General features: G+C 33.4%; 2 protein-coding genes and 1 pseudogene across 2 annotated transcripts; 2 read left to right on the top strand and 1 right to left on the bottom strand.

Moving 5' to 3' along the window:
- Positions 1 to 719: 719 nt before the first annotated feature.
- LOC120122736 lies at positions 720 to 2,781 on the bottom strand (annotated as a pseudogene).
- A 6,094-nt stretch (positions 2,782 to 8,875) lies between these two features.
- On the top strand, positions 8,876 to 10,153 carry LOC120122715. Its single transcript, XM_039141829.1, has 3 exons — positions 8,876 to 9,321; positions 9,424 to 9,956; positions 10,143 to 10,153. The coding sequence occupies exons 1-2, from the start codon at positions 9,241 to 9,243 to the stop codon at positions 9,937 to 9,939; spliced, it is 597 nt and encodes a 198-aa protein (XP_038997760.1). The 5' UTR covers positions 8,876 to 9,240; the 3' UTR covers positions 9,940 to 9,956; positions 10,143 to 10,153.
- A 2,276-nt stretch (positions 10,154 to 12,429) lies between these two features.
- Positions 12,430 to 13,449, top strand: LOC120122737 (probable serine/threonine-protein kinase fhkD). The gene has a single exon (XM_039141846.1). It carries the CDS (start codon positions 12,430 to 12,432, stop codon positions 13,447 to 13,449), a length of 1,020 nt encoding a protein of 339 aa, XP_038997777.1.
- The last annotated feature ends 5,212 nt before the right edge of the window (positions 13,450 to 18,661 follow it).

Raw genomic sequence — 18,661 nt, forward strand, 5'->3', positions numbered from 1 at the left:
GAAATCGTGATGATGGGTTTTGGAATTCAATTATCTTCACCACTGATAAAGCTGAAGCTTATCCTCAACTCTTTGAAAGCAAGCAACAAAGCTTAATTACTTCGAACCAGAGGGTTAACTTATCCTCCATGATCACATTGGATGATCCATACCCAATGGAGGGACAAGCCAGTTCTTATAATAAAACAAACTTCTAATAAGATATAAGTGTTACACAGAATTTAGGCATAGTGCACTCTAGGTACTAGAACCCTTTATATGTGTGTGTAGATAAGTGGTTGATTTTATCATTCAAGAAAATCAGCCAGAGTGAAGGAAAGGTACTTCAAATTTAAAGTATGTCTTAGAACCCTTATATTGCCTTATGCACAATGCACAAAAAAGGCATTAGCCTGTGTGAACTGCAATATGTATGTGTGAGGGTTATATGGTGTCTATGTGTGTATATGGCTATTGTATGGTCTAGTGTAGTCTATCTACAAAACATACAATCTTTTATATCAGTCAAATAACCAATATCAATATGTGTGATTTCCTTGCAAAAAAACCGTGTGCCTAGGCTCTAGTCTTTCTACTAATCAAATGGATCTCACCTGAAAAAGGTTTGAGGGGCATTGTCTAGTCATGCGCCTGGCCTTAACAATATTGATAGAATTAATGAGAAATTAGGGATATTAACGTGAGCATAGTGTAACAGGGCATCTATGCTATAATATAAGTATGAAAGGACAAGGTATGAAGGAGAATATGAATGTGTGTGTAGCATGGATGCATTTATAGATAATTGAGATTACACATATCAGAAAATTGAATGAACAAAAGCTATTTTTAGTTTGAATATCATGTGAACAATAAAAAAATAATCAAACTATCTCAATGTCTTAACTAAAAACTTGTGTTATACAAAATTTTACAACATGTGCGATGAAGCAGGCCCCTATACATCGATTCATAGTTGACTTGGTTATCACTAGTTCACAAGAAAGAAAAATTTCATCAGTTTCTGACAAACGCGATGGAGTTTGTTAAAGTTCAAGTAGAAAATAAAATAATTCAGGAAAATAGTTGAGATCTCAGATACCAAAGTGCCACTGAAATCATAACAGAAACATGATAACCAACACAACTGGTAACATTTTGCATGGATAGAATCTTTAATTTTATTCATAATATCCTCGACCACTCCTCCTCCCCATCCTATCAGCTAGGGTCAGTTGTAACAATTACTAAATATCATATAAATTCCAAGTTCCACTAGAGGCATATTAATCTACAATCCAAAGGGAAAACCCTACTTGACCACATTCAAGGCTCATGCAGTTGACATAGTAGTTAGGAAACAACTATCACAACTATGAAGAATGAATATAAACACAAATGATGATTATCTAACATGTGAAAAATTGCAAAGTATAGATTATCTGACCTTTTAGTGCCACTGAATTAGATGAGAAAACAAATAAATCAATGATGTAAATCACTGCAGGTGGAAACTCCTAGACCTGCAGAAAGCAAAACTGGAGTTAGATGTATGATCATGAAAGATAAAGATAGAACAGTGTTGTGATTTCTCAAAACAAGATGTCATTCTAGTCAACAGGCCAAGTGCCATTAGAAAGCAAACCATCATCGCAATGAGAAGAATCTTGAAGTAACTTGAAATTAGAATTGCAAGCAACAGATCTCTAAAGCTGTTACGTTTAGAACAAAATAGTGATCCATACAATAAATAGTTAGTCCATGATAACCCTACAAATAAATACTGAAATGAGTACCTTGTCTCATAGTAGCCCACTAAAAAAAATGCAAATATTTACTTGAAGAATCGAGCTGATGTCTTAAGCAAACTCTTGATTGCAAGAAAAAAAGAACATAGAAACATATAGTTTCCCAGAAATACATCCACCAACACCTACAATTGGCATTAGCAAAGACATTCATTAGAAATTATCTACAGGCCAAACATTAGAAATCTAGAACCTGAATTTTTTGGCACTTCCATAATATGAACAAACCTTACGATATATCCAAAAAATGAAGAAATGCTCATGGACGTGCCCCATTCTTCCTCAGGCTTTTTGACGATCAAACTTCTGTCTTAGAGCGCTAAGGAACCCAAGTTATGTAAAAAAATCTTGGAATCACATAACCATGTTGTAGTTAGTTAAATTATATCTATTAATTAAAATTTGCTTTCTATATGGATACATGCATCCAGCACAAGAAAACCAACTAATGACTTCCACAAAAGACCCTGCAAAGTTTTAGGGGGAAAAAACAACCAATTTCATGTAAGAGGTAGCATGTCCAAATAATTAAACAAAGACAAAAAATTAAGTTTCAAAAATAACAGTGCAAAACCAAATAATTCAGACGAGGTTGAGCTCAGGCAGGACGACAGCCTCGCCGCCACCACCGCACTGTGCAGCGGCAACAGTGAATGCGCACATCCCAGCTCCGAAGGACACCTTCCATCATAAAAAAATAAACAAAAATAATTATTATAACTTCAAAATAGTAAAATGATAGCTCCCAATTCAGGAAACAAAATGTTACAGAAATTGTAATCTAGAAAATGGAAACCAAAAAAGGTACCTGGAGAAAGTGAAACGGCGAAGAGGAGAGGTGGATTTGGAGGGGAGAGGTGATCGGGTGGATGAGGGAGCAACGGCAGATCTTGAGAATGGGGATTTTGGACCGTTGGTTCTAAAGGCGGATTTGATGGAGGAGGATGATCTACTGATGAAGCTCTTGCAAGCTGAAGCCATTAGCAAATAATAAAAGGAGTGAGGAAATCGAAAAACTTTACTAATCGAAGCTCAAACCTTGGAGGAAGTAAAGCGGGAAGACAGGGTTTAGGTATTAGCACACAGTGTCATTTTCGATTCGAAGAAGTAAAGCAAAACCCTACTCATTCAATTGTTAACCACAACATTCGCATTATTTACAGTCGTACCACAGATAAAAAAATATTTCTAAAAAGCCCGAGTTTCAGGTTATATGACAATTGCGGCGTTTGGTATTAAAACGCCACTAAAGTACGAGTCTATAGCGGCGTTTGGTATTAAAATGCCATAAAAGTACGTGCCTATAGCGGCGTTTTTGTAAAAACGCCACTAAAGTACTAATCTATAGCGGCGTTTGGTATTAAAACGCCATAAAAGTACGTGTCTATAGCGGCGTTTGGTATTAAAACGCCATAAAAGTACGTGTCTATAGCGGCGTTTGGTATTAAAACGCCACAAAAGTACGTGTCTATAGCTGCGTTTGTGTAAAAATGCCACTAAAGTACGAGTCTGTAGCGGCGTTTGGTATTAAAACGCCACAAAAGTACGTGTCTATAGCAGCGTTTGTATAAAAACGCCACTAAAATACTAGTTTATAGCGGCGTTTGTATAAAAACGCCACTACATTATTATTCTTTAGCGGCGTTTTTATACAAACGCCACTAAAATATAGTATTTTGCGGCGTTTGTTCAAAAACGCCACTATATTTAAACAATTATCGGCGTTTGCAGTAAAAACGCCGCTACATCCGCCGCTAAAAACATTTTTGCTGTAGTGAAAATCAATCGAAATGCATCCTAAAAAGAGAAAAGAGCCTATATGACTTCTTATTTGTAGCCTAAACTCTCCCCCAAATCCTTGGTTATTTCTGGGCGTCATATACAAATTAGAAGGCAAAACTCTCATATGCAATCACAAACCTTTTATGTTACCCAAACGCAATTGTAGTGATAGAGCCAACTGACTCCCCATTGACATGAGTGCATATGATAGGCAGAAGAAGAAGTAAAAGAATCGACAAATATTGACCTCATTAGCATAGAAGTAGCAAATATTGTTGCCATAGACACTGAAAAACTGGAGTAACAACCCTGATCTCGAGATACACTGACCTCATCAGCCTAGAAGTGGAGACTATTGCTCCTATAGATGCTCATTTCTAGAGCACCAAATGTGGCATCAAGAGAGGATCAACATAATTAACAAGGAATCTCCACAAAGAAAAATAGTGAGCAACATATGGGAAAACGATGTGAAACTATAGATGGAAAAGACAGTGTTCCTAAACGTCGCTCCCGATCTATTCCTCCAACAGATGATCTTGGTAAGCTACACAAGTAACGTTAATGATCATTGTGTAGGTGATAGATATGGAAGCGCCCTCCCTATAGTCTTACGAATTAAAGACTAGCTTAGGACCTATTAGCTAGATCTTTATCTTTGCCTTAGACTTACACAAGACTTGGATTAGAATTTAACTTCATGAACCAAGCGACATTTGTGGTTAAATGGTTATTGTAACACTCAAACATTTCTAGTACAAAAAATAGAGTTTTTCTTCCACCGTTTTAGTACTAATACTCTAAAGACACTTCTAGTATTAGGATTGAATGCTTATATCGTTTGACATGTTACCATGAAGTTGAGATGCATAGTGAAGATGCCTTCTCTTTAATCGAATGTCTCGAGATGCCCTGTCGAAATGTCTCCGCCAGAAGTAGAGATGCATCCACCAAAAACTTACCAATTATAGAATCTACTGATGGGACTAGAGAGCCTCCGTTCTAGCGATATGAGTTTCTCTATGCTAAACCTAAATGATTTTATTATATAAAAAATGAGAAGATTAATAAACATAAATGATTTTGATATAACATCGTAAATATATATATATATATATATATATATATATTATTTTTTTAAAAAATAAAATTATATCTCTAAAATTTGTCTAAAACTCTCAAATGATTTTTATAAGTAAAAATTATGTCTAAAAAGAAGGAGATTAATTATAACTTAAAATAATGTTGATACTGTCTAAAACTCTCAAATGATAAAATATAACAATAAAAATAATATTATCTATACTTTTATATTTCTTTCTACTCTTCTACTTGCGGTTAAATTTCCTTTTAATTTATTTTAGTTTAGAACTATAATAAGATGGTTTTCTTGACTGACTACTTTATAGACAGCTTAGAGTTGCATGGAGCAATGCTCCCGACAACATGCCCCAAATGGAAGCTACTGTTTTTATTTATTTATTTATTATACTTTTAAAGTGAGACATGGCGTGTTGCTCCACTGACAGGCAATTGCATAATATTCTTTTTCTTTTTAATCCAAATGAAGCGGATTTTTTTTTTATGAAAACCATAAAGAAGAAATGGGTTAGATTCTCAGATTCCACACTCATTCATCATTATCTTTGCTAATATTTTAATTAAATTATTAATACTCACTCATTTATACTTAACTCGTGATTATGGAAAGTAAGGCAATCCAATCATTCATGTTCCCAAAACTTAGATGATCGTGACTCTTAAGTTTCTCAATAGCTGCCCATCTTTGATTAATTACATCAATTATTATTGTTTTTTTTTACAATGAGAAAGGTCACGTCTCTTATGAAAAATATTAAATTAAAAGAGTTAGGAATGTCAGGATCCAATGAGTTATTACCTATGCAAGAATAAATTATAACTACATAATGCATGATTAGGTAGCTCCACATGAATCAACACATCATTAAATTTCGGTAAACCAACTTTCAATGTGTGGTATATAAGCTCGAAGATCCAAGGCAGACATGCAACTAACAAATATGACAGCATCACCGACCCATGTTTTTAAACCATTTAGGCACTCATTAATAATACTTCACATCAACCAATTATTTGATAATCTAATTCAACAATACATTAAATCTTTTGAATAATATTAAAATTCAAATTATAATCTTTATGAATAGAGTATGTTAGATTGAGAAAGTTGTCCACGTATTGAACATATGTAATATTTGATCTAGCTTAATTGATTAATTATAAATTGAATATTGATGATCGTAAAAGAATATATTTCACAAATTTTAAATGTGTTTATGCTACCATATTTAATATCTATATATCTATCTATTTATCTGTTTTTGTATCATTTCCTAAAGACCGGGGTTAGATACACTAAGTTCCTTAGAGGAACAAGTGCACTCTCGTTTTTTTAAAAAGTTGTAAAAATAATTTAATATATTGAGAGAAAATAAAAAATAAAGAAATTTTTATATTTGTTTTTTATAAAAAAAATATATTAAACTTTTAAACTTCTATTCGGACAGAAGTGTGTATTAATGAGAAGGGAAAACCAGAGTTTTGACTATTCTCTTGCCGTTTTCCCTTAAAATTTTATTGTTTGATAGTGAGAGTGATTAATATTGGTTTTGAAGGTGGGAACAAAAAGCCAAGCGTCGCCCCCCCTTGGGTTGGGTTTCAGCAACCCCAATGGACCCACCGCCCAATACGGTTGCACCTCCCTTCACCGGCAACTCGTGCTTCCATGTCACTCTCTCCAATTCTTTTATGTTCTTGCTTTTAATAAAAACAATTTACCAAGCTTTCTTGTATTGCATAATTCATTATCATTTTCCACAACTCTGACCTCAACATGCATGTGATGATGTGATCATTTTTATTTATTTTTGATCTTCTCGTAATTTATTAAAATATTTAGATTTAAAGAAGTATACATTTAATATCTTTCTAATATATTTAAAAAATTCACATAATATTATTTTTAACTTTTTTTTCAATATTTTTGTATCATCTTTCTATTTTTCTTTGATTTTTATTTAGTCGACAACGGTATTAATTTTAATAATGATTGTTGACTATCAATGATTATTAGTTCTCTTATTTTTTTCATACTATATCCTTTGTTTTCTTTTTTTCTTGAGGGTTTACTTTGAATAAGAATCTTTATTTGTGTGACACGCTCTCTACTCTTTTGACATGATCCTTATGACTTTTAATACGTCTTTCACATACATTTACGGTTGTTTTGGTGCTCGCACAACAACATTTATTTTTTGGTTGATTTTTTTGTGGTCAAGTATAATCAAATCCCCTCTCTGATAAAATGTTATCTGTTGATATAATCATAATTGTATAGGGAAGCAGCCTGTCAAATAGTTTGGTTTGCTCATGACTCCTTTATCACTTCATAAACCGTCTCATTCGACAGAAACAATAAATATTTATAAAGATTAATGGGTTCTTTTGATGTCAATTGTCATTTTCAAGAGAATGTTTCTTTTTAATTCGTATCTTTGAGTTTAATATTTGTATATTTAATAAAAAAAATTATTATTCCTATTATTTTTTTATACGTGTACATTATCATTCTAATTTCTTTCTTTATTTTTATTGATGTGTCCCATTTGTCATTATTCTAAAAAAAATAACATAATATATTTATATGAGAAGAACAATATTGTTGAAAACAAAATCCATTTATATTAATTTATATGGTTCCTGTTGCAGTGTACAGCTATAACATAACAGTGAAAATGAGCATATATATTTAAATTAGCATTATTTTCCAAGTTCTGAAATTAAAAGATCTATATACATAAATAAGAATTATTATTTATTTGGGTGTGCTGAGCATATTGGAGTTCCACTTATCTGAACCGTCCGATGTTTATTGATTTCCCAACCATCCTCCTCACATGCCCAATTAACCCCAATCATCATTGTGTTCGGGTCTCTCTCGGTGTGAGAGGCTGACCACTTCCTATTCATTCCAATTCTATTCCTATTTCAGTTTTCATCATAATAATTATATTTGAACTATCAAAATTTTAATTTATGTGATAATCTTTGCTTTTCATTTTATTTTTTTAATTTATTAATAATTTTATTTTTTATACGTTTTAGTCCTTTTTATCAGCCATTTAATTTTTTAAGGTTAGATTTAACAGTCGCGTCGAATAATCAAGAATAATCAAGATGGCGTTTATTTGTTGATCTTCCCTGCTTTGGACCATCCGATTGAATATAGATACACGATTTGCATTCAAATATAATATTTTTACGATGTTGGACTCTGATTTGCGATTGTCGATGCTATTTTAGTTGTGTGATCTCATGTTATAGTTCATTTGTCGTTGCAATCAAATTTGTTCGTATCTAATTTTTTTTCAAGCTTTTTGGAAGAATTTTTAACATTTTCTTTATATAGTCATTGTATGATCTCAAGTGACTAGTTTATTATATTAATGGTTATACGAAATATCCTAATTATGTGTTTAATTCAAGTTTATGATTGTAAACATTCATAGTTATTTTAAATATTTCTTATATTTTAAATAAAATTAACTGCTTTTACTTGCATAAAAAATTATTTATATTATTTTTTTATCATATAATTATTTGGTATTTATTTATATATATTAATCGTTTACTTTTCAATATTTATATTTGATACAAAAGATGGTATAAAATTATAATTTTATAAATATAGGATGGAAATACTGAATAGGTATCGGGGTTGTGAATATGCAGAATTCTAGATGTAAAGAAATGAGAGTTTTGGGTATTATTATATAAAAAGGCATTGCCGGAGGAGTGAGGGCATCTTTTTCACAAAGCCTGAAGGGTATTGGTTAAGGGACTGGGATTTGTTTGGCATGCCTCAAACCCCAGACGCACATCTCCTTGGTTTCTGCGTCTAAAGGAATCTTAAACCCTTCTTCTTCTTCAATATTTATACTCTATTTCCAGGAGTTGTTTGATGTCAAGCTGCTGTTCAAGTTAAGGTTTCGTATGCAGTTTTATATGCTCTTCTTCTTCTCATACTGCTCTTGAAGAATCCTTTACAGGTATATACTCCTTTTAATGCTTATGAATTCATTTATTTCTTGTGATTCTATCAACTTTAATTTTCACTGTTGAATGAAACAAGAAGATGAATCTGAATTGAGGAGGAAATTATTATTGCTTATTTCCCCATCATTGCCACATGTGAGATATATTAACCATAGAAAAAAAAAAGCTTGATAATGGAAGATATTTTTGAGCTGGAAGTTTATGAATGTGGCCCAAAACAGCAGTGAACAACCGGACAAATGATGCTCAAAGTAGCTTCTTTCTTATCTAATAATAATGAAAATGTTGAAATGTGAATCTATGACCTGTAAATCAACGGACTAAGTGCTGGCTGACGGGTTCATACTTTTAGTCTGCATTCATGCCCTATTTATCAGCTTTTCTTCTAATCTTTTTTTCCTCGTTTTACAGGTGGAAATAGTGGGAGGTGATTGAGCATAAGTGTAGATTTTGTAAAATAATCTATTTTTTTCTAGGCAAAATTACTTTGGAATAAAGGGATTATATCACCCCCTATATTTATCCAATCCATCCCTAGATATTCTTTTTTCTTGGGATTTTGAACCAGCAAACAATGGAGAAGCTTCTTAGACCCTACGATAAGGAGTTTATGAGGATGGCAATCTTAAAACATGAAGAAACATTCAAACAACAGGTACATTAATTTCTCACTTTCTTCTTTCTTCTTTAAAACTCCGTATATATATAGAGAGAGGGAGGGATTTGTTCTAAAAGCTTGCATTTGATGTATGACCAGGTTTACGAGCTTCATCGTCTATATAGAATCCAAAAGACATTGATGAAAAAAATGGAAAGCAGTAAACCCATGATGAATGGAAGCTATATGCATCATCAGAGTTCAATAACCAGGCTTGACTTGGAACATCCAGCCGACGACGATGACGATGAATTCATAAATGAAAGCGAGATTGAATTGACTTTAGGACCCACAAAGTCCATGTCGAGGAAGAAACATGGGACTCCCACTTTAACCTCAGATTCTGGACCCAACAGCTTCTCTTCATCTTCGACCGAATCCTGTCATATGATCAACAGCAGGCGGAGTAGTTTCATGGCAACCAAACAGAAGACAAACACATCTGCAAGAGATGAATTCATTGGTCGTGAGCTGGGACTCCTCCAGGTCGCCGACACCACATTGGGGTATCAAACCGGAAGCAAAAACAAGGTGGATCTCGGACAACAATTGAGACAAGAGATGTTAAATCAGCCTCCTTGGCTTTTCCAAGTTCTTAGTATGAATATGAGTTGAAAAATACAAATAAAAAAGTCGATATGATTAGATTTTAGATTGATGTTTGTGAGGGAGTTGGAGTTTAGTCCTTTTTTTGGTTTTGGAGTAATTGTGTAAAGTTTCTTCCTTGATTAGCAAAACCCATTACCTTGACTTCTTTTTCTGTTTTGGGTGCTTAGCTTTATAATCAGTCAATCCTTTTCAAGTCCCCACTTTGGAAGACTTCCAAGTCCAAGGATAAAGTCACCTTTATTTATTTTGGTTCAAAATATTTTTTTATGGTCTAATATGCATAAAAAGTTGGTAGAAGAGATTAGAATCTAACATTAAGAGGGCATTTTCCAGAAAGCAGCAAACCCAAAGAACAATATTGTTTGATTTAACAGAGATACAGGAAAGATTCAAATCTCCACTTGAAGATACACGAGGATCAACTGTAAATTGCACGTTTTACAAGATCAGATGAAATACATTCGGGATGCTCATAATCAAACCAAACCAATTCAAAGCCCAATGGGTCAACCTATGTGCTACACCCTTTGCTGGCCTGATCACTTAGCAAGCCTTAAAGCCCAGGTTTTGCTACTCACCTCTTGCAATTGTAGGCCCACCATGGTAAGGTCCAAAAGAGGGTTGAATAGCCCCTCCCAGCTTTGATGCTTTAATTGCATTTTAGGCCATTGGTAGTTTTGAAACTATTATAATGTAACCCTTGCCCTTCCCAAAATTTGTGTATAATTGTTTCTAAGACATTGTTAGTTTGAAAATTAATGGAACTAAACCTGATCTCGAATTGTTCTGGTTTAATTACTTTTAAGACCTTTAAAATTTTAAATTTAATGAAATAAAACTCTTCATCTCATAATTGTTGTGGTTTATTTGTTTTTTAAGACTTTATTTTAATCCTAGTTCCGTCTCTATGGACTCCTTCCATAAAAGCTTTGCCTTCTGTCGTTTCTACATTATGAAGACCGACTAGCTTACGAGCATGGGCTAGCCACCACCAACTCGGTACTATGGTCCCTTGCCATAACATCAATGACAACAGCTCTGTTCGTCGTTACGAAAGCACTATCAACATTTACCTTTGTTGTTTCAGGAGGTTTAGTCCAGACAGATAGTTATGGACAGGGATGAACCTACATAGTGTTTGGGTGGGGCTGTTGGCCCCTCACAAATTTTTTGGTATAATAGTATTTTAAGTCCTTTTATTTAAATATTAGTTAAAAAAGACCTTTGTCCCTCTCAATTTTTAGATTTAAACATTTAATAAATTATTTTTTTATATAAAATTATTTTTGCACTCGTAATATTTGATCTTAGCTCTGTTCGTAGTAGTCATAGGTACCTTGACAGACGTGTGATGGCTTGCATTGGACTTGCAAAACTACCCATGCAGCACCTTTGCGTTCTCCACCACCAAGTAAGCTGGCTGTAAATTCTCTGTTGTGCCTTGGCATTAAGTTTAGTTTCTATGATGTGATATAGTCTCTTCGGAGCCTCATCATTATAATTTTAGTTTCTATGTTAAAAACTTAAACCCATTCTATACTACTACTCGTATCCTGGATTGTTTAAATGTACTGTTATCACAAATACTGAGCTCAGCTGGGCACAAAAAGTTTCTGAAAAACACACACCATGCAGAATCTTTTCAATTTTCAAACTTCACTGTAAAGATATGGCACATCATTAATGAAATTTAAACACAAGTTGCTTCTGGATCTGTTTTTCACGACAAAACAGACGGATGTTGGTTATAATCAATGCCAACTTTAGCCTTTCATTCCTCAAATTAAAATAAGTGGTCCATAAATTTAAATCTGTTTTTTTTTTCTTCACGTTTTTAGCTGGTACAGTAAAGCTTTTGTCTTGCATCCCAATACAAGTCATTCCTTTCCTGCTTCACCAGCAAAGGCAAAACACACCTTTCCTTAACAAGGACAAAAAAAATCAGTCACATTCCATCTTTCAAAATTCAAAGTCCCTCAAATTGCACCACATAATATGAAAAAATGTCTTTTGGTCTCAAACTCAATAAAACATGTCTTCAAACACTAAAATTTTCCCAAAAGAATTCGCTTCATTAAATGAAATCCTAGAGATTATCCATCATTATTTGACATTATAAATCAACTTACAAAAAGTTGACATGCCAGATTGTCTCCTAGCTTTAGCCCCACTAAACCATAAAATCTAAGCACCCCATGGTTTGGCTAATGGCAGGCCTCTGTTACGCTCTAAAACACCACCACCACCACCATGTTTGCTTCGCCTGCTCTGACTTATGAATTTTCCATTGTTGTTTCTGTACTATTATTGCTTTTTCAGTAACTTTTACTTCTTTTTCTTCCACTTGTCCCCCTTTCTCTCTCACTCTCTCTGCAATTCAAGTTTTACGCTTTGTTTTTTTTTCTATATCATTCCTATTTATGCGCCCTTTGTTACATTCCAGGACGACCCGAGATAGTGTTTGAATTCGAAAAGTTTGTATTGAGTTTCAAAGCAATGGAGAATGCTGCAGCTAAATGTTGTGATGAAGAGAAATGGGAAGCCGAAGAAGAAGAAGAAGAATCGTTGTCGTTGTGTGATTTGGCTGTCAATTTGATTAAAGAAGAGAACCAGCTGGTTGAAGAAGATGATGGTGAACAAACTCAAACGAGTAAAACAGAAGACGATTTCAACTTTGGCTCATGGGGTGGCTTTCTTTCGATAAAACCAGAGATGTGTGCAGCTGATGAAGTGTTCTTCAAAGGCCGAATTCTACCACTGCATCACTCGGTCAGTTCCGACAGTGCCATGATGGGGTTCCGGCAAGATAGCCACAACACTAGCGAGTGCTTGTCGAGGTCGAAGTCCATGGACCATGGTTCATTAAGTAGGTTCACAAGTGTTAGCAGCAGCAGCACTAGATGTAGCCATTACTCAACCAGTAGCAGTAATGCCAAGCCAGAGGCCATTAAAATCAGAAACAACTTCAATACACATCCGAGCCCGAAACCACAGATCAGATTGTCCAAAACCCGAACACCAAACGCCAACAGCAGAAACCAGAGATCATCGATATGGGAATTTTTCAGGTTAGGCTTGTTTCGATCACCGGAGCTGGAACTACAAGACTTGAAACTTCATAGCAGCAGCAACAACAACAATGGTAACAGAACTTCCGTTAGTCGAAACAGCAGTTGTAATAGCAGTAACAACAGTTCAAGCACCAAGAACGTAGTTGTTAACAATGGTGGCGCTAAATTTCCAAAGAATCAGCAAGATTTGAACGGAGGGTTCTTAGAAAAGAGAATGGGATTGCTCAGTGGGTGCACTTGTTCAGTTAATGCAGTTGAAACAGTTCCATTGAACAACGTAGTCGTCGTCACCAAAAGAAACAAGAACAGTGAGAAAGACAAAGCAATAACATCGCATGCTGCCGCCATTGAAGAGAAAATGAAGAAGAAGCAAACTCTGTCTCGTCATCGAACCTTTGAATGGATAAAGGAGCTTTCACATGCAAGCTATGTTGATGACGCCTAAAGAAAGACTCATGAACAATCCCTCGCATGCTTCCCTTTCTTCTATTTTGTTCATCATTATCACTTTTAGTTTTTGTTTTCTTTATTTAGATATATATTCTGAAATAGTTCAAAGGGCAGGCTCTTGTACCTAGAAAAGCCTCTCTCATTGCCTCCGGAGGTATTTGAAGTAGTTAATTATTGATTTTCGTTCACCTTTTTTCTTCCGTTACTCCACCTTTCTGGTACGTATATTAATTAATGAATTGATAAATAGTAGCCGCCGTGATGGGTGGAAATCAAGTAACGTGGCGGTGCTAGTGGTGGTGAAGGTGGTTATCATGATTAAAGTACCAACTTTAACAGGCACACGAAAAGGGCAATTAGTGCCCGTCACTATAAACATCACGAGGACATACAAAACAGAGAGACATCCCTAAAAAAAGGGTAACCTACTTATCTAGTCACACATCTATCTTTATGATTTCATTTTAGTCATCTGATTATTATTTTTTTCAAAATCATATATGTTATATTTTGGTTCCGTTTTGATCACCTATTGTTCAAAAATTAACAATGATGTTGACATGTCACCATAAGACAATGTCATGTCATCATTAAAAAAATAAAAGAAATCATATCAGTAGTTCTAATTATTTTTAACAGTGTATGATCAAAACGGAACCAAAACATAACATTAAATATATAATTTTAAAAAAAAATAACTGAGTAACTAAAATGAAACTACAAAAATAAATGGGTGATTAAATATGTAATTTATCCCCACACACACAAAAATTAAGCAAAGCAAAATGTTAGGAGAAAACATGCCATTTAGCCCAAAAGAGGGCAAAGTAAAACACGGAAGGGAGGAATTCGGATAATAACTCTTTCTATTTCTGATAAAGGGTAACAACTCTTTCAATATCATTCATTGTTCTTTTAATGATTACATGATTACAAAAGTGAAGAACAATAAATGGTGTTTGCCTGTTTCTTATACTGTCTGAATAATTCTACCTTGTATTCGTATCTGATTTGCCCATTTTGTTGGAAGATTTGAATATACTTTATTCCTAAATCATCTGTGGTGTAATTTGTTTAATACAGATTAACATAATCATATAAACGTGGGCCTTAAATAGTTTAGAGTGATTAGGTCTTCAGTTTCCTTTTGTTTTGCTTTTTAAAAAAAGTATTTTTATTTAAATAGTTATTTTAGTTCATATTTTTTTTAGAGTATTTTAGTCTCAATGTCTTATTTTAAGATAAAAAGACTCATAATATTTGACTATATAGTCACTTAACATTTTTTTAGTATTTTGGCCCAGAAAGTTTCATTTTAAGACAAAAATATTCATATTTGAGGGGGAAAATCTTTATTTTGGACCGTTTATTTATTAATAATTTTCACTCACGGTGGATTTTTTTTGTCTTAAAATGAGATATTATGGACTAAAATGTTCTAAAAAAAAGAATATAAGTCAAAATGACTATTTAATCAAACATTAGAGGATTTTTTTGTAATAATGTCTTTCAAAAAAAAACTTTCTATCAATTAGACAGCATATCCCACGCATGTGAAAGTTCATCCCCAATCATAAACCATTTTCTCCATCTTTGCGTATGTCAGAGTATGTTTCAGTCACAGCTACTGTAAAAACCATGTCTTAAGTTCAAATCATCGAAACTCAGGTAGTTGTCTAAATTTAACCATAAATATTATGTTTTTTTACAACAAGGAATGGGTGAAACTTTGGAGGTTTTCAGCTAAACTGGAGGGATATGATCTTTTAGATTTACTTCGAATAACTCCATTGGCAGTGGGCTGAACAACCCGACAAGGTCTCGATGGTACATGCTGTTGCTCAACCAAGGAATGCTTATCCACAGTAATACATGTTTGGGGCCCTTCCACTGGCTGTGGTGCATGAAAGACATCACCTTTGCTCAAGTGGTTATAACTAGACATTAAGTTTGTCTTGTGAAATAAAGAATCCATGAAATCTGTGTCCCATCAGCACTACTACCTTGAAGCATGACAACATTTTTCATGAAAATGTTACACGTGCTTATTAAACTGTCTGACCTTAGTTTAGGAGTTGGTGATAATTTTCAGACATGACCATAATCATGAGTTAAATATTCTTTTCGATAGATAAAGGTTTTGAAAGTAATAATTTGAAGATGTATTGGACATTTAAATTAAGTGGAAATCAATTCTATTCCTAAGTCTTAGATAGCAGTGAAATGATTACATACTGTACATGTAATGATGAAGTGTTACAAGGAAAAAAGTAATTCTTGTTGTACTGAGTGAAGATACTAATTTTTTACCCATATTGATTTATTATTATTATTTTTATTATTATTATTATCATTATTATTATTATTATTATTATTATTATTAAATATATTAAATGCATATATAAATAATAATAAAAAATATATATACAAGCCCAATCGACCGGCCCAAATACAGAAGCCCAATGAAACCCTAAACTAGATTAGGGTTTCCCTCTACCCAACCGCCTCAGCTTGCTGCCGTTGGATCTGGCATGATCCAACGGTCCAAGAACCTCCAGATGCAAACCCTAGGGTATGATACCCTAGGGCCACGCGGCCGCCGCTGCTGCTCTCGCCGTCTCCACCGCTGCCACGTCCCAATCGAAGGCTCCAGAAGCTCCAACGCCAGCCGTCCACGCCATGGCTATGGGGTGAGTCACCACTGGTAGTCCGGTGACTCACCGAAGGGTAGTCTATTACCCGGTCCGATGACCACACCGGTGATGGCTATAAAGCCATCACCCCATCTGCAAGCAAAAAAGAGAACAGACAGAGACGGAGAGAAAAACAGAGAAACAAGATACTAAAAAAAACTACTACCAACGATCTCAGCAGCAAAGAAACAGAAAAGAAAGAAAAGAAAAAGAAAGAAGAGAAACTTACCGAGGAAGCCCCGACCACCGGACCTCACCAAAACCTTCGAAAAACCGAAGGTATATTTCTTAGATTTGCTCCGATCGGGAGCTGTTTAAAGGAAAAAGTCATCGGGACCGTCATTAGGACGGTCCGATCTATGTTTTAGTATAAAAAAAAATTTCCGGCCACCAAAGGCGGTGGCCGGCGGCGGTGGCTGGCAGCGGACGAACACCGGCAGACGGATGCCGGCCGTCTGGCTTCTCTCTATTTTAGAGAGAAGCGAGAGAAAAATTCTCTCTCTCAGAGAAGAGAGAGAGAGGAAAAATAGAGAAATGAAGCTGGCCCTTCGGGCCAGCCGGGTTTGGGCATTAAATAGCCCTTCCCAAACGACGCCATTTTGGGGAGGGCTATTCGTGTAATTAATAATAGTTAAATCCTTTCCGCAGTCTTCTGAATTTGTAAACTTTACATTTTAGTCACTAAATCGAATTTATAATCCTTTTAATTTGATCTCTAAATTTTAATTTTATTTATTTTAGTCCTTTATATTAAAATAATATATTTAGGGTAAATAACAGATTTAGTCCTATAACTTTAATAATTAATATTTTAATCTCGAGTTTATATTTTTAATTTATTTTAATCTGATATTCGAATTTTAGATAAGTTTTATTTTAGTCACTAAATTAATAAAAAAAATAATATGTTTAATCCCTATAATTTTGATTAATTATGAATTAGATTTTTAATTTTAATTTTAATATAATTTAGTCACTATTTTTAAATGTGTTCATTTATTTTACTGCTTTTAAATATATCATTCTAATTGTATTTTTATCGTTATTTATTTTACTGCTTTTAAATATATCATTATAATTGTATTTTTATTGCTTTATTTAAATATTTTATTATATAGTCATAAATATATAATAAATAATAATTTATTTTTTTCAATAAATTATTTTAATATTTTTCAATATCGAAGAAAAGGACAGTCTTAATATAACTGGATGTCCTATTCTGGTATTTTAAAATTAAATATTATTAAAAATTATTATTTAATTTTATTTAAATTTAATTTTATTAATATCAAAGAAAAGAGCTGTCTTAAGGTACCTAGAAGTCCTTTTCTGATATTTTTTTAATAAATAAATATATTCTATATAATTTTGAAATAATAGGATTATAAATTAAATATATTTTAAATTTTTTAATTTTTAATAATAGAGACAATTTATAAAAAAAAGTACTAATTTTGGGCGTTGTAGGGGTGCTAATCCTTCCCTAAACGTAACCGACCACGAATCCATTTTTATTATTAAAAAGAACGAATTTTTGGTTATAAACGCAGATCAGTTCATTTTTTAATTGATGTTTTCTTAAAACTCTTTTTTAAAAAAAATAATTTTTAGGTATTCGACCTACCTGATCCAAAAGGCCGATGGCGACTCCCAAATTATTTTCAAAACCATTTATTCACATAAATTTTCCCGCCAAGTATAATATTTCGTGCCCGGACAAAAACCGGTTACGACAACTTGGCGACTCCACTGGGGACTGGTTAAACTTTTAAAAATCAATTATAAATTGTCTCTATTAATTAAAAATTAAAAGTTCATATATTTAATTTTTAATTCTTTCTTTTCAAAATTTTTATATTATTTATTATTTCATAATATTATATGTTTATTTTATTTGCAAGTATTTTATTTCATTATTTATTTTTCTGTCAAAGGTTTGAACATTTCTCCTCACACACAACACTTGCATTGCATAACATAAAGCTCTATAATTGAGTTGTCCCTTTTAAGTGGGAGTGAAAGCGACGTCTTCGTGAGAATTTATTCTCCGTGTCAGACCTAGCAAGTAACTTTCGGGGTTCATATGCTCTATGTCTTCGTGAGAATTTATTCTCCGTGTCAGGCATAGAGAAATGTATCCCCTCGAATTGAACTCGATCCACTTTAGTCTGTGATGGACTAGGATTGAGGGTTAGCAACCCAAGGGGGCACTAACAAGGACAGTTCGAGTACCTTTACTCTTAGATCTGAAACCCTGCATATAAAAAACCCTAGAAACTCTTCCGATCTGAAGTCATGCCGAAATTTTGTCCAAAATAGGTGTACACACAGGAGAAATGAATTCTAACTTTCCTGTTAATTTATTTATTTTCTTTATTGATTAAATTACATGTATATTCAAATTATTTAAATTTAGAAAAAGCATGTTTAAATAAAAATATTTAGGTAAATGTTATTATTAAATTTCTTTATTATATAAACTAATTCATTTCTTTTTGTGTGTTCTTTATT

This window comes from Hibiscus syriacus, unplaced genomic scaffold, assembly GCF_006381635.1.
Source record: "Hibiscus syriacus cultivar Baekdansim isolate YM2019G1 unplaced genomic scaffold, ASM638163v2 tig00110387_pilon, whole genome shotgun sequence".
In the NCBI taxonomy this organism is placed as follows: Eukaryota; Viridiplantae; Streptophyta; class Magnoliopsida; order Malvales; family Malvaceae; genus Hibiscus; species Hibiscus syriacus.